We start from the raw sequence: 19285 nt of genomic DNA, 5'->3' as shown, positions 1-19285 counted from the left end.
AAAAATAATAGATGCGAGTTATATTCATGGGATCAACCACCTAATACATTAGCTCGATATTTATTCAAGTCTTCAAAAAAGTGAGATCAATCACTCCTTAAATTTGTTTAAAATTTTTTGGATATAATAGGTCAATCCACCTTTTTCAATTTCTTTTAAATTATTAGCCCTGTATTTGTCAATGGGCCAAACCAACCACCATGCCCCGAGATTATGAGGCCCTGGCCTGGTAAAGCTACAACTCGCCACTAATGTTAACTATCTGGGACCTCATTGGATTTTCTATTTGATATTATCTATATGAGCTGGACCGATTTTGGGGCCAGATTGTGGCGTTTACTGCCTAGCCAAGCCCAGCATACTCGATTTGATTATTGAAATTTAGCGTTTGTTACTACCTATCCAATGCTTTCCTAAGAAACTAAATTAACTGATAAAAAAAACTTAATAATATAGTTATGATAATGTAATATAACCAACACCATTATTGTTTGATTGAATCAAAAAATTATGTGTGCAGTAGATGCACGTCTCGTTAATATCACTTGCGTGTCTTTTATTTCGCTTGATTGTGCTTGGTGAAATTTTAAGTTAATTTATTTGATGGTTTTCTATTAGTTCCGCTGTGAATTTGATTTATCAGTGTCACACCCAACAAGTAATATAGTCTAACCTTTGATGTGCTTAGACCCCTATGATATGACGGGACGGGGCGGGGCGAGTTCACAAGGTCATCGAATGAGGATCCCAACCGTCCAACCAAATCTCGATCAATCCAGCCCATTTGTTTCCTAAAACCCATTTTCCCTTCTCTCAAATCCCGTCCTTGTTCCCTCTGGTCCTCTTCCTTCTCCCTCTGCCTTCTCCCATCACGCTCCAACGTTCTTCTCAAGTCAACCACTTTTAAGCGTCGCATCGGTTCATTTCCCCCGGTTCGATCGTTCTCCGGTTCCGCTTCATCAATGGTGTCTCGCTCTAGTGACGCGATAATGGATTCGGAGTCCGGAAGTAATCCGCTCTTGGAGGAGTTTTACTTCCCGCCCTTCGATTCGATCCTACCCAAGCATGTCCGTCCCGGCATCCGCGCGTTGCTCAAACAGCTTGTAAGTTATTGACAAATCATTGGTTGTGTTATTTGTGATTCACTTCGTGTTACTTGTCCCAGGCTCCTTGAGCAATTACATAGGGATTAATAATTTTTCCTGTATTTTGGCTTGATCGTTCTATTAGATGATTATGTGTTTAAGCTACATATGTAAACGGTGATGTGTGAATGAAGACGTGCTAAAAATGATGTGCTCTTTTTGTGAGTTATACTTGCGGTGTCTTTAATTGAATTTTGGAATTGTAGGAATTAGAGCTAGAGGAACTGGAGAGAACAGTGGAACCTACGTGGCCAAAACTGGTGGATCCACTGGAGAGGATAGTTGACAGGATGGCTGTGGTGTGGGGTGCGGTTTCGCATATCAAGGCAGTTAAAGATAATGCGGACCTTCGTGCTGCCATTGAGGAAGTCCAGGTGCATATTGTTGCTTTTGTTTTTGTGATTTAATTGTGTATGGCTATTTTTAGACAATATTTTTGTTGCTAAATGTTTTTCTTTTCTTTGTTACTATCTAGCCGGAGAAAGTAGCGTTTGAGCTTAAGTTAGGTCAGAGTAAGCCTATTTACCATGCGTTCAAAGCTATTAGAGAATCGTCTGAATGGGATACCTTGAGTGATGCTCGAAAAAGGATTGTTGAGTGTAAGTATTTGCAACCATTCTATTGTAGTATTTCAATAGTTATGATCTTCATGTGGAGGTTTTGATTTGGGTTGGTGTGGACTGAATTGCTTTCTCGTGGTTGGATTACTTTACTGTTCCATGTTAACATCAGAGGTTTGATTTTAAATGTTGATCTTAAAGTTCTCACTGACCTGCTTTCGCAGCACATTTAAAGGATGCGGTTTTGAGGGGTATCTCCCTTGAAGATGATGAAAGAGAGGAATTCAACAAGATTGAACAGGTATATTTCATTTTTTGAGGATGCTGGAGGCCATTTGGATGGATGTAACTATTGTATTTGATGCTACTTATCTGTAAATGTCAAATTAACTCTGGAATTATATTGGTAGCTTATGAAAGGGAACATTTTTTATAAGTTTATGAACCCGCCTGTTCCATATTGTAAGTGGATTTGTTATTGTTGTACTGGCATAAATTGTGAAATGACGCTGATCTACTTTTTGTTCACGTTTTCACTTTTTCCAGGTTACTCTATGCTTTTAGTTCAATTTCCCATTATTTAAAGTATTATCTATTATCTATTTTAAGGATCATTAATTTTGTCTCTCCAAATGAGTGTGAAGGAATTGGCAAAACTATCTCAAAAATTTGGAGAGAATGTTTTGGATGCGACGAAGAAGTTTGAAAATTTGATAACAGAGAAGAAAGACATCGAAGGGTTGCCAGCTACAGCTCTCGGGTTGGCTGCACAAACAGCAGTGTCCAAGGTATTTATGTAATTATGTCAATGAGTTAAGTAATAGCTCCAATTCGTGAATTGAAATATTGGATATAATTTCATCTAGTGATTACATTATTTGTGTTTTTCTATTGATTACAGGGACATGAAAATGCTACTGCAGAGAGTGGGCCATGGATAATAACATTGGATGCCCCAAGCTATATGGCAGTTATGCAGCATGCTAAAAATCGAACACTGCGTGAGGAAGTATATCAAGCCTATATAACCCGTGCTTCTAGTGGAGATATGGATAACACATCAATTATTGACCAAATTTTGAAGCTTAGATTGGAAAAGGCTAAGCTTCTTGGGTACAATAACTATGCCGAGGTATGACTTGTTATTTTATTTATCAGTCTGTTGGATATGCGTGATTATGTAGCTTTATCAGGTAAGTATGGAGACCAAGATGGCAACTGTTGAAAAGGCAGGAGAGCTCCTCGAAAAACTACGTAGTGCATCTTGGGATCCTGCTGTTCAAGGTACAGCCTTTCTGAACCATGCAAGTGTGCTTTTTTTTTTTCCCCTTATTTTCTTCCAGGAATTTAGTTAGCATTTTTGGTAGAAGTAAAATAAATGAGAGACAGAGAGAAGGCATCTGGTGATATACTGAGTTACACACACGCTACATGCCCAACTTCCCATCTTCAACATTAATTTAACAACCCTTCATTGTGTTTTGTGAAAATAGAAAAATGAATTGTTCTTTGTTTTCTTAAACATTGGAAGAATGATGATGCTTTGCAATATTTATCAAAATCTGAGTAGCGAACAATAGTTGAAAAAACTAGTTCTTAAATATGAGATTAATCTATGCAAGTTTTTGGAAAATGAGCATTTTCCATCTTATTTATGTTTTCGGTAGCTCTAGCTCTTTTTTCCATTGTTTTTTGTTATTTGTAAAGCAAAATATTGTTCTCTGATCACCATTTACTGGATAATTTGTTTTTCCTTTCATAATCTTTTCAGATATAGAGGATCTCAAATTTTTTTCAAGGAACCAAGGAGCTCCAGAAGCTGATAACTTGAACCATTGGGATATTAGCTTCTGGAGTGAGAGACTTCGTGAATCTAAATACGAAATAAATGAGGTGTTGTGCTCCCTTGGTTTAATATCGAGTTATGTTTATGTAGCTTCCTTATCGAAACATTTTTTGTAATATTCCAAAGCAAATTTTTATCTTTTAAATCTCCTTTTTTCCTTCCTAGGGAATCAATGATATTATTTATCATCTTATTTTATTTAATACAGTTATATTCTGCGCAGCAGAGGGAACAGGTCTTATTATTGCACATTTATTTCTTTGTAGAATTGTAGTCCTAATTTGTATGGACGAAGTTGCTATGTGTTAATGGTATTTTTTTGGTATTGGAAGGGCCTCACTATATCCTTGTTTAGGTCTCTTTGTAGTATTTCCTATATATCGATGTCCTACATTTTGAAATTTCCAATTTATAGACAGTTGTTGGAATGTTCCCTTTAAATATTAGTTTTTGAAGGTGCATTTTCTATTGAACAGAGTCCTTGGTTACATTGGCTTTTGGCTTCTTCTTTAATTTACTAATTTTATACCACCGTCTCTTGTTTCTAGTGCCATTTGCCTTTCTCAAATAATAAGATTTTTAGGTGGGTTGCCTTTTATAATATCAACAGGAAGAATTGCGTCCTTACTTTTCATTGCCTAAAGTTATGGATGGTCTTTTCAGTCTAGCAAAACACCTGTTTGGGATCAATATTGAACAGTCAGATGGTACAGCTCCGGTATGACTTTCCATCTTCTTTACATTTTGTTTTCTTCCAGGGAGAGTTTTTAGCTGGTGGTGCATTTTTTTCCATCTGAATAGCCATGATTATAATCAATAGGTATGGAACAGCGACGTTCGGTTTTACCGCGTTAATGACTCTTTTGGCACCCCAATTGCGTTCTTCTATTTTGATCCATATTCTCGTCCGTCTGAGAAACGAGGAGGAGCATGGATGGATGAAGTGGTAGGTCGAAGTCGTGTTATGTCGCGGGATGGTTGTACTGCTAGATTGCCAGTTGCTCATATGGTTTGCAACCAAATGCCACCAGTAGGGGACAAGCCAAGCCTTATGACATTTCGTGAGGTAGAAGCGCTCATACTTGCTCATATGTCTAAACTCTGGTTCTTAAAATGATTTGACCGTGAAATCATACTAGTGTACCCATTTGAACATAATGCTTAAAGCGAGGCCTATTTGTGTGCCTATATGATGGATGAAATATTATTCAATCATTAATATAGGTTCTATCCTTGTTAAAACTGGCCTGTCAGCCTCCTATTTGATTACTGAATTTAAAGTTAGTTTTTTGTCTGATTATTGACACCTTAAATCATTCTTATTTGTTCTAACATATCCAGTTATGCTCCAGAATATATTCTACCTCATTTATACAGGCATCATATGAAACAAGAAGCTTACCTCTTGATTATGATGCATTAGGATATGATTTGTTTTTCTGTAAGACTGTAACTTTATATGTTTAAATGAGTAATTTTGCTTTTTATAATTTAATGTTAGGTTGAGACTGTCTTCCACGAATTTGGTCATGCCCTTCAGCATATGCTAACGAGGCAGGATGAAGGTTTGGTTGCTGGTATAAAGAATGTAGAGTGGGATGCTGTGGAATTGCCTTCCCAATTTATGGAAAATTGGTGCTACCATAGGTAGGGATTTTGTCTTGCAACTGTCCACCATGGGCTTTAATTAATTTTCAATTTACATTTCCTCTTATTGAATGCGTGCTAGTGCAAGTTCTCTGAGAAAATCATCTTGTTTTTCTTCTCTCCCAAGAGCAGCTGTAATCTGGTTTGCACTGCAAGTGGAACGGGAATGGCCATTGCCATGTTAAAGTTCCAAGCTAAAATGGATGTATAACTATAACGCCATTTTCATAGCTGTCACGGAACGGAAAGGCGATTTCACGGCCGTTGCAAAACGTTTTTTTACAAATTTTTCAACCTTTTCCTTTTTTTAAAAAAAAAAATCCATTAAAAATTTATCAAAATTTCCAAACCATCTAATTAATTCTGTTTTTGTTTTTTAAAAAACCACAACAACAAACGCGACCGTTCTGCGAAATGTAATTGGAACTGGAACAACAACCTCCGCGACTGCGAAGGCAAACCATGGCTGTAATTGCATAATTTCTTCCATCAACATCTCCGCTGTTGACCAATTACAAGTTTTTCTTCATTGTTGCCTAAATTGTGCTATGTGGTACACGACCAATTTAAATGATATTATGCTAGAATTCACTTGGATACATTTGGTTTTGGGCGACTCTGAAGCCACTGTTGCGGGTTAATATCAGAGTCCTCGTCTTACTGTTTTTTTTGTGCATTAACATGATGTCTCCAAAAGTCTGTCACCGTTGGTTATATTCCCAAAGTTGAAGTCTATTTGGAGCACTTCACATTTTTACGACTCTAAAAAGTGTCAATGATCATGACCCCCAATTTGATGTTGTGATGGATGCTTTTGTTGCTGATACTTATTGCAGAGATACCTTGATGAGTATTGGCAAGCATTATGAGACTGGAGAAGCTATTCCAGAAGACATTTACAAAAAGCTTCTTGCTGCCAGGACATTCCGTGCTGGTTCTATGAGTCTTAGACAGGTCTGGCCTCTTAGTTTTCTTTATCAGCACTCCTTAAGTGTATGGTATTCAAAATTGTTTTCCAACTTTTATTCTGTCTGACAACTCTATTGATATTTTTTTTGTTAATTAAGTTTGATCTATTCTTTTGCTTCAAGTGGTGAAATTAAAGCTTCTCTGTCTGTATCTAATGCCTACTTTGTGGCATCCTTGTAGATTGAAAAGTAGTATGTATGCTTGTGTTTTGTTTTGAGTTAATGTTTTCGGAACATCTGGAAATTTTTTCATGGTAAATGTGTTTTAAGTCTGCACATGGGAGTTTTTTCTTCTACGATGATGACTCACAATTTCCATCAATAGAGAGAATATTTATTAGACATTCTTCCTCATCTAACTTCACGATTAAGTTCTGCCTATCTTAGTGATGGTGTAGCCTTTTGATAGACAGCCACGTATTTGTCGTCTCTTGAGTGCTGCAGCTAAGATTTGCAACTCTTGATCTTGAATTGCACACAAAGTATGCACCTAGTGGTTCAGAGTCCATCTACGAAGTTGACAGAAGGGTCTCTCAAAGAACACAAGTGCTCCCTCCACTTCCTGAAGATAGGTTCCTCTGCAGTTTTAGTCATATTTTTGCTGGTGGATTTGCAGCTGGATACTACAGTTACAAGGTGAAATATTTTTTGCCTTCTGTTTGTTGGATGACAAATGATATCCAACGGCCATGTTTTCATACTGACACCCTCCTTCTTGGCTTCTCTTTCTAACGGTAATTGATGTTAAAACTGTGCAGTGGGCTGAAGTTTTATCCGCTGATGCTTTCTCAGCATTTGAGGATGCTGGGTTGAACAATGATGAGGTATGCCTGCAAAATCTGTGAATGTTCTTTTAAAAAGCTGTAGTTTTGAATATCCCGGTGTCTTTTGTCTATATGCAAAGATTAAATTCACCTAGCTAAATACATAGACATCAAAATTTTGCATATTTAATTACCACATCTATCCAACTGATTACTGATGTTTACAACAGGCTGTAAAAGAAACAGGCCATAGATTCCGAGAGACAGTTCTTGCTCTTGGAGGCGGTAAGCCACCCCTAGAGGTATATAAATGATACTGATTCAACATTTTAACCTGCCTTTTTTAAAAAAATTAATTCTGACTGTGCTGGAATGCTTGTTTTCTTTCAGGTGTTTGTGGAATTCAGAGGGCGTGAGCCATCACCAGAGGCACTGCTTAGGCACAACGGATTATTGCAAGTTTCATGAGATTCTAGCAGGTTGTGATTTAGGCTTGGCATAGTCACTTAAAGATATAAGGGAACACAGAATTTCTGGTATTGCCGGGCTTAGTGAGAAAAATCACTGTTTAGAATGGCATGAATAATAAGGCATAGTCAAGATTCAAATGTTTCTGGTTCTGTGACTGTCGTATTTATAGACATCTGAATGCCCCTTCTCTACATTTAGTCAGAATTCTCCTTTTGTTTTTCGCTGAGACTACTTGTTTGTTACTATGGCGAATGTGCTATTACTATATTGTGCGGATATTGCGATTTTAGTCACTAAAGTATGATTTCCTTTTTTAGTAAATTTGTGGGAATTGAAAATCTTTTGAGGGTCATATGGATTAAAGATTTTGAAATCAATTCCATGATTTTAAAATAGTTTGATTTGATTTGTGGTGACGAATTCAATGGCTTGTATGCGTAATGATGATAAATTTCAAATATGTTCAAGATATCATTTGAAATATATATTATCAAATCAATAACCTCGTCTAAATTAAAATTAAAATTAATCCATCCAAACTGATTGGGTGGTCATCTAGAGAAACATGTTAATGGGTGGATTTTATCAAATCTTATATTAGCTTGGGAATATGAATTTATAGGTGACGGGATATACACACAAAAATAAACAAATCAATTTTTTTTTTATGATATCATCTCAATGAATCTGTCTCGATCTAAATAATGAAAAAGTATGAATTTTTATGTCAAAATTATTAATTAATTTTCATGATAAATATAAAATAGATAGACTCTCTTCACCGATATAGATCCGTGAGATCGACTCATAAGATACCAACTCCAAACAAATGAGTGTCAAGATTCAAGAATTTGTGTAATTTTGTATTAGAAAAATGATAATGTGAAAGCAATTCCTTTAAAGAACTTCTCATACTTGTTTAATCATATTGGATGTAGTATGACTCTATTTAAAAATTCGTTGATCATTATTTTTTTTCTAGAATATGTATATGAATTTAGGTCGTCTTTGAATCACACACGTAAGATATTTTATTATTTTTAAACTCGTTAACTTTATATTCTGATTTAATAAAATTAAAAGATAAAATAAAATTTGTTTGATAATTTGATTATATTTTAAATATTTATTTAGACATGAAGCCTGGGCCAATTAAAAAAGTAGGAGTGAGAGAGAAAATATTTAAAAAACAAGGACTCTGACTTTTTTTTTAAGAAACAAAGAGTTGACTTTTGATTATCAATTAAACCCTTTAACTTAATTAATTCTCTTTTTCTTTTTCTTCTCGGTCGACACAGATTCTATTTTGAGAAAATCTAATAGTCCACTCAGAAAAATTGGTCGACCAAAATTAAGTTGGTCGACCAACATTAATTTTCTTGGTCGACCAAACCAAGAAGAAATTCTTCTTGGTCAACCAACATAATTTTGGTTGACCAAGAAGAAACCTGTCATGTTTTTTTATTGTTTTTATTATTAATTTTTGTCCATTTTAATTATCTTATTATCTTAATTTTTGTTAAATTTTGTAATATATACCTTTGGGTCGACCCAAAAACAAAGCAACAAGGTTCGACCCAAAAACAACAAGGTCTACTTTGTTTTGACCCAGCTAAATATGTGATTCATATGTTAAAACATGTAATATTATATAACATTATTTTGAAATTGTGATCCATATGTTAAAAACATGTAACATAGTTGTGAAATTGTGATTCATATGTTAAAACATGTAACATAGTTGTGAAATTGTGACTCATATGTCATAACATGTAACAAAATCATGTAACATTATAGAACAGACTTGTGAAATTATGTGATTCATATGTTAAAAACATGTAACATAGTTGTGAAATTATGATTCATATGTTAAAACATATAACATAATTGTGAAATTGTGGCTCAGATGTCAAAACACATGTAACATAGTTGTAAAATTGTGACTCATATGTCATAACATGTAACAAAATCATGTAACATTATAGAATATACTTGTGAAATTATGTGATTCATATGTTAAAAACATGTAACATTGGTCAAAATTGTGTAATTATCCGTCAAAATTAAGTAATTATCGGTCATATTTGTCAAATATATGGATTCATGTGTTAGAAAAAAGGTCAACCCAAAAGTAACCTTGATCGACCCAAAATAAACATGGGTCGACCCAGAGATCAACATGGTCGACCCAAAATATCAACATGGATCAACAAGGTCGACCCAGAAATCACCATGGTCGACCAAAAAACTGATCAACAACAAAATTCTACCATAAATACTTAATACTTAAATCGAAATAAAAAATATCTATACAATGTCCAATAATTAAAAGTTCAATACAATGTCGAATGATTATCAAACATATTACAATGTCCAATAATTATAAAGATCAATACAATGTCCAACAATCAACAATAATCGACTATCAATGGTCGACCAACTTTGGTCGACCATCCAAAGCTTTGGTTTTTACCAAAGCTTAGAATTTGTCGACCATTTCAAAAAATTGATCGACCATTTGAATTGGTCGACCAATTCTTTGAAGCTTTGGTCAATGGTCGACCATTGCTTTGGCCAAAGACCAAAGCTTTGGTCGTTGGTCGACCAAGCAATGGTCGACCATTGCTTGGTCTGTATGGTTGACCATACAATGTCCACGCTTGGGTCGACCAAAAATTGATCGAAATTTTCTTTCTCAACCAGTCGATCGATGAACGAAAATAAATAATAAATCGAAATAAACGTTAATATTATCAGATTACTGTTAGTCATTGTGTCGATTTGCGTTGAGAATTGTAGCCGAAAAGGAAATGGAAAAGGGTCGACGAAGAGAATTTAGGTTGAGTCGACTGATGAGAATAGAATGAATGACTGATGAGAATGAATTACGTGTTTAAAGTAAATTTATATATGTAATCGAATTTAATAATATATTTATACTTAAAACACAAGAACATTTAAATAAATTGACTTATAAATTTTTTTTAAATATGCCATGTCGCACTCCCTTTTCCCTAAATTTTCCCATGAAGCCTTGACAACAAAAACGATTAAGCAAACAAAATTTCAGGATAGGACAGAGGAGCTAGACCATGGCAGCTAAACCCTCAATCTTCAGAGCTGTCATGGCTTCCTTTCCTGCCGAATTACCCTCCATTTCGTCTAAATTACCCGCTATATCTACTTCCCCTCTCATGCTATCATACTTTAAATCCCACCACTCCACTTCCCACAAACCAAAGAGAAATATTCGTGAGTTGTTAATTTGTTTTTCTATGCTTTGATTCTTTCCGATTTTCGTTACAATCTTGGATAATGTTCAGTTTTCCTTTTTTATTTTGGTGTTAAATAAGGGTTCTTGGCCAGTCCTGTTACCGAGGCAGAAGCAGATGTTGAGACTGATATCGAAGTAGTAGAAGGATGCACAATGACCCAATTTTGTGACAAGATGATTGATGTGTTCTTAAATGAGAAACCTAAGTCTAAAGATTGGAAGAGATTGTTGATTTTCAGAGATGAGTGGAAAAAATACCGGGAAAGGTTTTATACTCGGTGTAAAGCGAGGGCTGATGCTGAAAATGATGCTCAAATGAAGCAAAGATTGATTGAATTGTCAAGAAAAGTTAGAAAGGTATTGTTAGTGAATGGCTTTTCTTTTATTTTCTTTTTTGATAGAAATTACGATTTCTTATTTGGGCTGCCTTTATACTTTACCAGATTCCTTCTTGTGAATTTGTGTAAATATAATTTGAATGGTTTCATTCCAAGATTGAATTTTTGGCCTCATAGTTCACTCCACGTTGTTAGAACTTTATCAAATGCTGGTTTGTGGTGGTAGAAGTACTGGGTCGAATGCAAAAAAAAGGGTCAAATTTTGTGTTCAGTCATTGAAAAATTGAAAGTTCTGAGAATTGATGGGATGAATTTTGGGCTTTGGATGTGCATTGCTTTAGAAAAGAGTGTTTGTTTGCTAGGTCTTGTTCAAGAATGCATGCGTGTTTGCAGATTGACGATGAAATGGAAGAGCATACTCAACTTCTTAAGGAGGTACAAGATAGTCCCCTTGACATAAACGCAATTGTAGCAAAGCGACGAAAGGATTTCACAGGAGACTTCTTTCGGCATCTCACTTTACTTGCGGAAACCTATGATGGGTTGGAGGACCAAGATAGTAATATGCCTTACCATTTGACACCCCACCCCATAGCAGATTACATATTTCTTGTGTTACTTTTATTTATTTGATTGAGTAATGGTATTCTGTATTTTGGAGAAACATTTTGAGGGTGTGCTATAAGAATAATAGTTGCTTAATATGATTAAAGTTTAGTTAAATTTGTTTAATTAGGCAGAATATTTGATTCATATAATGAGGTAGCTTAGGTCCTTAGCAAAATGCTTATGTCACCTACTCAAAGATTCCGTATGATTATTTTATTATTATTATTATTATTACAAAAACTTCCGTATGATTCTACTTGGCTAACAATGTCTAAAGAGCATTGCATGTGTTCCTATGATTTGGCAGCGGTTGCCCGACTCGGTGCTAGATGCTTAGCAGCGGTTAGTGCTTTTGATAACACTTTGGAGATTGTGGGCACTTTAGACACCGCCCAGGAAAAATTTGATGACATCTTGAATTCCCCTTCAATCGATGTGGCTTGCGAAAAGATCAAAAGCCTTGCTAAGGCGAAAGAACTCGACTCATCCTTGATTCTACTGATTAATGGTGCTTGGGCATCTGCAAAGGAGTCTGCAAGCATGAAAAATGAGGTAGTATGGTTTTAACCGCGTTTGGCTTCAAAATGCCATTCTTTGTGCTACTGTATTCTTATTTACTCGAGAATATGCTTAGTGTTATATGAATAAGTACTGCAAGTCAAAAATAACAGGTGAAAGAAATAATGTACCGTTTGTACAAGACGACACAAAGTAGTTTAAGGAGTATTGTACCCAAAGAAATCAAGCTCCTCAAGTATTTGCTGAACATAGTTGATCCTGAAGAGCGATTTTCAGCGCTAGCCACAGCCTTCTCTCCTGGTGATGAACGTGATGTCAAAGAAGAAAATGCCATATACACGTAAATCGCATACCCTGTTCAAATCTTGATAAATATTTCAAGTATTTCCATTCATTATTTTAACATGTTTCAATATGATAGAACACCTAAGGAACTGCACAAATGGGTTAAAATCATGCTCGACGCATACCACCTGAACAAAGAAGAAACCGAAATTCGGGAAGCCAAGAAAATGAATCGACCTGTGGTGATCCAGAGACTTTTCATATTGAAAGAAACTATCGAAGAAGAGTACTTGGAGCGCAATAATACAATGGAAAAAGATGCAAACTCAGAGGAGTTGTGAACAACTACTTCCTGGCTTGTTGCTGCTAAGCATGGTGCTTCAATCGCTGGAGCTTTGATTCTATCGCAACATGCGACCAGTCCCATATGTTTAGGGTGTGGCAAGTAGGGTAAGATCCATACCTGTTTTGTGCTGATGAATATTAAAGATACTTGCAAGATTTTGCCAGAAAAGCTCACAAGGGCTAGGCGTGCCCATGAGGATCATCTTTTACTCTGATCAAATCAGAAAATTTAACTTCGTATTTTAGAAAAAGTTATTGTTTTATCTTACCTGAGTCATCCCTCTTGAAATTATATCATCCTCTAGACCGAAATACAGTACATCCAAAGAAGAATCTTTAATGTTTGTTCGGAGTTTATCTCGTGCATATCAAAACCCTCGTGCATAACGAAAAGTAACAGTGGTGGGTTTTACGGCCATAAAAGAAAACAAGGCGAATCTTTAATTCCGTCTATTACTTTTACTAAATTTCGTGGGGGAAAATCAAATTAAAAAATTACATTGATTTATCATCAAAGTTATCTTTGAATTGAACAACTCAACCAATCTTTGGGTGTATCCTTTTCTTGGAATGTGTAGCCTTTAAGTCGCGTGTTGGATGGTGCACAATATGAGTGACTCCAAACGGTCTTTCCGTTAGCAAAACAGCAATTCACGTTTCTTTCGTGTCGTCGAGCCAGTCTGATGTATAAATTCATAAATAAATTATTTAACTAATATTAAATTCTTAAAATTTATTTTTGATTTGATGGGATCTTATCTTGATGCCTCAAAATCCATTTTTTGTCTGAACCATGTAAGAAAATTTACATTTTCAACCTCTTCTTCTTTTTTTTCTTAAAAAAAATTTGTATCTCGTGAATGCATCTTAAAACAATTGCCAAGATTTACTATATAAAAAAGTCAAACCCAATTCGGAATAAGAACTAATTTAAACAAAATACATAATTTTAAAATTAAAAATGATTAAAAAATTTTTGGTGACGCGTGAAAAATTATTTTGTTATAGTACATTATCGTCTCTCGAAACAACCCCCAACCAGATGATCTACCGACTTTGCCCTCGCAAGTCTACATCATTTGGGAACCATATAATTCACATCACACGCATGTGTATATATATATATATATACACGAAACCATAAAGTTTCGTAAAGGCCAAAAAATTAAAAAAAGGGAAAATTGTAAATAAGAGTCTCCTAAAATTCGTTGAAAAGATAATCTCTCATAAATAATTCTATGTGATAAATAAATAAACTATAGAAACGTATTGGTAATGATTTGCTAAGGGTAGTTTCGTCCTTCAAATTCCTAGTTGTACTTCACCAGTTTGGATATCGTACTCGTTTAGTGCTTACGAAAGAGTTTATAAATATATCCATCGTCCATTTCTCCTTCATATTCAAAGCGAACTCCTCCTTCGGCAAATTGCGATCAGCTAGTTAAGTGAGTGTTCTCTGCATCTTCTTTTATGCTTCCCGATTAATTCTTTAGTTTTCCTTTCTGCTGATCATGATCATGTTCGCGTGATCATCGCTATTGCGCTTGCCATTTTAGTGATTTTAAGTTATGCTCGTGAATATTTTTGTTTATATTGGCCTTTGAATATCGATTGATTGAAAAATTCTGTTGTGATGTGCGTCTGTTTTCGGGCTGGTGAGTTCTTATTTGATTCCACTTAGTTCATTTGGCTTTCTGGATGATCTCTGTGTTTTTGTGTAGTTTCTTGGTTATTTGTTTGTTACAGTTTTTTTCGATTAATATAGAGTATATTTATATTTGTAAACGGTCTGTTAAGTAAAGAGCTGCAAATCAGTGCACCGTGTTTTATTAAGAGCTGAATTTTGTGGGTGAAATGTTAAGGAATGGAGATGGAGTGGAAAAAAGCGCAGAGCATTGAAATAAGCGTAGACCTTGTATCCGCGGCAAAAAGGCAGCTCCAGTTTCTTGCGGCTGTGGATAGAAAGCGTTGGCTTTATGAAGGGCGGGGTCTAGAAAGGGCCATTACCAGGCAAGATTTTCGTTTCAAAACTGCTGGCATTGAAAATTTATATTTTCTGGATTCTTTAATTGTTCAAAAGCAGATGTTTCATAGATTGACGAATGGTTTGTGCATTATAAATGCTGTGGAACAAAATGTTAGGCCATGAAGAGCCGACACGAAATACTGACCTTATTCACTTGTCAATACCTCCCCCATAGCTTGTGGAGCTGATGTGGACGTGATATTATCCACCTCAGAACTCAATCCGTGCAACATTTGATATATGCATCTTAATCCAAACTATCGTATGAAAACGAACCTGTTATCGACGCTAATATAATAGTTCACCTTTTCTGTGTTACCATCAACTTTAAATGAGAGCACAATACAAGACGATGACCCAAACAGCCTTCGAGGTCGGAGAGTCTTCCGAGCTTATTAATCAATCCATGATTGATTGAGCATTCGATTTGTAATGCAACAAATAATGGCGTAATGATTGTGATATTGGTTTGTGCATATTCTTGATGCCTTAAATCTAGATTCTACAATATTCAGTTTGCTCAAAGGTGCCGGAGTTGTACCAAGAACATTGATTGTTGTTGTACTTGCGATTTAATTTGTGTAATTGTAACCCTTCAGGTATAATACTTGTTGGCTTCCTTTGCTGGCAAAACATTCTGAATCCCCACTGTGTGAAGGCCCATTGGTGGTTCCATTTGACTGTGAATGGATTTGGCATTGTCACAGGCTAAATCCAGTATGCTTTTGTACTTCCATTTTGCAGTTTGCCTTTATTTTATTGACTCTACAGTAGAACTGATGCATCGAAAATTTATCTGTGATCTCATATTCCAGGTCGTGTACAAATCTGACTGTGAGGAGTTCTATGGGAGAATTCTGGACAATTCCAATGTTGTTTCTACTGTGGGAGGAACTTTGATGAAGTCATCTGAAGATATTTGGAAGAATTTATACCCTGATGAGCCCTATGAACTGGATCTAGCTGACGCTCTGAATGACAATTCAAATGTAAAGCAACTTGGAGGTGAAAAGTGCACCATGTATGATCTAGTGTCAGCTGTTCAGAGGCAAAGTCCATTCTTTTACCAGGTGACATCATATTTTAATTTGTTTTCACTTTGTAATCCCGTAGGTTATCGTATGCGCAATCTAACATTATTTTGGAGAAGATCAAGTTAAGAATGACTCAAATGCGCACACACACATATACATACATGTCATTGTTACTTAATTAAGGTTTATGTGTATCATAGGTGTCCAGGCTCCATATGAACAATGAAAACTATCTTGAGGGAGCTGTGGCTAGGTACAAAGGATTTTTGCACCTTATTAAGAGAAATAAGGAGAGATTCATCAAAAGCTTCTCAGTTCCAACTTATGATATAGACCTCATTTGGCACACTCACCAGTTGCATCCAGTTTCGTATTGCAAAGAACTCGTAGCAGTAATGGGAAAAGTATTAGAACATGATGACTCTGATTCAGACAGAACTAAAGGGCAGAAACTGGATGTTGGATTTTCAGGGACGACAAAGAACTGGGAGGAACTGTATGGTTCTAGATATTGGAGAGCAGGAGCAATGTACAAAGGTAGCAACCCTTTGCCAGTCAGAACTACTCCTTACTCCGGCTTCTTGACCGAGGAAATGGCCACATCCGATGGAAGTCAAAGCATTACACTCCCTGAGATGAAAGTAGTGGAGGTATTTTATAAAGACCTTCATAGCAGTCTGTAAGGCTTTTGATATTCCATAAATTTAATTGCTCGTACTCAAGCATAAACAAACAGAAATACAGGTAGGATTAAATTGAAGAACTTTGATTCTTACCATGTTTGGAAGAGTGTGGGAAGCGAGACTGGAACCATGAAAAGCAGTTGATTTTGAAAACTTTTTATGGGTTCACCTTTGGTGTTAATGTGCTCCTGAAAATTTCAGGTAATGCTAGAGTTTGTGGATGTAAGAAATCTGCCGGAGGGGCACAAAGGAAGTCTTTTGGTGTTCTTCAGTAAAACTCAACCTGATGCAATCTTCAATGCAAAGCGGAGCCTTACAATTTTAACTGAATCTGGAGACAAACAGGTGGCTTCCTTCAATTGTGAACCAACTGGGCATCTGATACTTGAACTTATGTCATGCATACCTTCCAGCTTACCAGTATTAAAGTCGTACAAAACTATGGGCAGCTGTTCCATACATTTAGAACATTTATTGGCCCCAGGTTCTTGCCCTATGGTGGAGAAATGGGTGGAATTGGTGCCGAGTTCAAATAGGACAGAATCCAAACAAATTGGCCTACGAGTGGCCGTCTCAGTTACTACACCAACTCCGACAACACATGTTCTTCGTATGATTCGTACTCAGCCGTTCATGAAAAGCTCTTGCCTTTTCCCACGACCAGGAAGGAACCAATTGGCTAAAAGTTGGACTAGATTTGTCAATGAGGCTGGAGATTCTATCATCAGTTTAAAGATCAGGTAAATTAAATTCCACGTTTTTCTTCTGTTATGCGAGTTCCAGTGGTCTAGGTCTTTGATATGTGTAGCAGATTTATGGTATACTTATTTTATCTAAGTTACCTATTATGTTGCAACTTGATTATTATGGATCATTACTGAAGGCAAATTTTTTCCTGGTCAAGTAGAAGAAATGGAATTTCGTGAAGAAAACATTCATATTCCATTGTTTGAAATTTGTGTTTATCTACTCGAGTCACGAGGATTTTCTAGAGACAGAGATTCTGTGACTTGCCTACCTGAGGCTCACTTCACTCTCTTTAAATAAGACCGGGGGTCACTCGCTTCCTCAAGCACGGGAAAGAGAGAAGATTTCTTATTTATGCCCACTCTTCAAAATGAAATTTCCCTTCTTCTAAGAGCTAAATCGATGGCACTTGGGATCCTTCCCTAAACTAAAGAATTGACTTACCTTGGGCCTGTTTCTCGATCCTTTTCAGATTTAGGATTTTCTAATCACTTACGTTTTATGGACTCATTGCAGAGGTTTCAAGAAGTTTAAGGGTAAGAAAACCATAGTTAGAAGAAAGTTGGTGGGTATCATGCAATCTGGTGAAACATGCTTGCTGGCTGAGTTTGCCGACTCGAAGTGGGCATTTGTGAATTCTCCATGGTTCCTTAAGTTTCCAAATTCAAAGGAAGATGATGGCCACCTCTTGGAGCTGTTTGGCCCTCAGAATGTACGTGTTTTCCTTTTTTACTAGGTTTCACAACCCCGAAAAATAAATGCAAAATGGTGGAATAACGGGGCCATGTAATTCAGATTCATAAAGTGTTGATCCTTGAATCATTTTTCTATGAATCATAGATTTGTATTTGATGGTCACTATCGTTATGTGTATATCTACTGTGCAGGTTAGACTTTTCAGTGGTGGTAGGCTTGATTATGAATCAACAGACTGCTTGAAACATAAACACAAAAATGAGCTTGAAAGCCACCTGATGACAGCAGTAGAATTCTCTGCTGAACACCCCTATGGCAGGGCGGTGGCGTTACTTGACATGAAATCTGGCACTGTTAAGGTAAACTTATTTGCGTAAAAGAAGTATTGATATCTCCCCTGTTTCTCTGAGATGGTTCTTTTGAGAGTGTCAGGTCAAAGATGAGTGGTTCCTTCTTCCCGCCATTATACTCAGCTTTATGCTTAGCAACGTATTGATCACGGAGATGCATGCTAATGTTAGAGTACATACGAAGGAGGCACAACACTCAATCAAAGAAATTAACCTAAAGGGTATGGATGGAAGAACTACTACAGACTCTGGAGGCTGCGGTGGATGTGGTGGGGGTGGATGTGGAAACATGGCAAGTTGCGGTGGTTGTGGCGGGGGATGTGGCAGTGGGTGTGGAGGCATGGCAAAGAATGGTGGCTGCGGAGGTTGTGGCGGTGGGTGTGGAGGCATGGCAAAGAATGGTGGCTGCGGCGGTTGTGGCAGCGGAGGTTGTGGGGGTAGCTGTGGAAACAAATTAGCGGATGCTGATGGAGAAGCAGATCAAAGTATAATCCAAGGAAATGAGATATTAGTGGCGTGAGGTCCGAGTCCCAAGTACAGTAAACTTGGAATCCTTTATGCATGTTCCCATGTCCGATGTTGGTGATGTCCAAAGCCGGAATATGAATGTCTCTCTGTCTGATTGCCTGATTAAAAGTTTGTGTTGTATCTGTGCACGTTGAGGGCATGCAACTTGGTTGAATAAAATAAAGCTTTCCATTTAAATTATCTTGATATCGCTCCGTCACCCTCATCTCCCATATTATCTTTGACCTTGTGCCATAAACTTGTGCTACGTATAAAGAAATTATATTGCTAAATTTGATAAATTAACCTCTACTGAGTACTGACAGTATTAAATCAGCTTGAATCAATGGGTGATGGGAATATGTATCGTGTGTATTGGTATATAAACCCATCTCTTAGTCACTTAAAAGGGGTGGGATCGGGTAGGGACCCGTCCAGTAACCCTCGTACCCAATTCTCGTCCCGATAAAA

The 19285-nt window shown here is 36.5% G+C and overlaps 3 protein-coding genes across 6 annotated transcripts; all 3 read left to right on the top strand.

The window, feature by feature from the left end:
* Positions 1–773: 773 nt before the first annotated feature.
* LOC140970893 (probable cytosolic oligopeptidase A) lies at positions 774–7715 on the top strand. The gene is made up of 16 exons (XM_073432858.1): positions 774–1103; positions 1352–1519; positions 1621–1744; positions 1930–2006; positions 2350–2493; positions 2607–2837; positions 2899–2989; positions 3477–3598; positions 4162–4269; positions 4372–4617; positions 5053–5198; positions 6035–6152; positions 6611–6802; positions 6925–6990; positions 7161–7232; positions 7321–7715. Exons 1-16 carry the CDS (start codon positions 963–965, stop codon positions 7396–7398), a joined length of 2124 nt encoding a protein of 707 aa, XP_073288959.1. The 5' UTR covers positions 774–962; the 3' UTR covers positions 7399–7715.
* A 2721-nt stretch (positions 7716–10436) lies between these two features.
* Positions 10437–13115, top strand: LOC140970884 (uncharacterized protein At4g37920). Its single transcript, XM_073432844.1, has 6 exons — positions 10437–10653; positions 10755–11032; positions 11407–11572; positions 11930–12174; positions 12294–12481; positions 12563–13115. Exons 1-6 carry the CDS (start codon positions 10494–10496, stop codon positions 12765–12767), a joined length of 1242 nt encoding a protein of 413 aa, XP_073288945.1. The 5' UTR covers positions 10437–10493; the 3' UTR covers positions 12768–13115.
* Positions 13116–14083: 968 nt separating this feature from the next.
* On the top strand, positions 14084–19015 carry LOC140970892 (glycine-rich domain-containing protein 1-like). 4 transcript variants are annotated; one of them, XM_073432857.1, is made up of 10 exons: positions 14232–14426; positions 14634–14781; positions 15397–15514; positions 15613–15867; positions 16032–16481; positions 16716–17254; positions 17778–17973; positions 18149–18316; positions 18384–18612; positions 18673–19015. In XM_073432857.1, exons 1-10 carry the CDS (start codon positions 14405–14407, stop codon positions 18825–18827), a joined length of 2280 nt encoding a protein of 759 aa, XP_073288958.1. In that variant the 5' UTR covers positions 14232–14404; the 3' UTR covers positions 18828–19015. The 4 variants fall into 4 exon arrangements, with proteins under 4 accessions (XP_073288957.1, XP_073288958.1, XP_073288955.1 ...); XM_073432856.1 differs by lacking the exon at positions 14232–14426 and adding an exon at positions 14084–14216 and having other exon boundaries at positions 18384–19015; XM_073432854.1 differs by having other exon boundaries at positions 18384–19015.
* Positions 19016–19285: the final 270 nt, after the last annotated feature.

Source organism: Primulina huaijiensis, chromosome 2 (assembly GCF_012295235.1).
Source record: "Primulina huaijiensis isolate GDHJ02 chromosome 2, ASM1229523v2, whole genome shotgun sequence".
In the NCBI taxonomy this organism is placed as follows: domain Eukaryota; kingdom Viridiplantae; phylum Streptophyta; class Magnoliopsida; order Lamiales; family Gesneriaceae; genus Primulina; species Primulina huaijiensis.
Note: the sequence above shows the minus strand (reverse complement) of the source record. Positions and strands in the feature narration are given on the sequence as shown.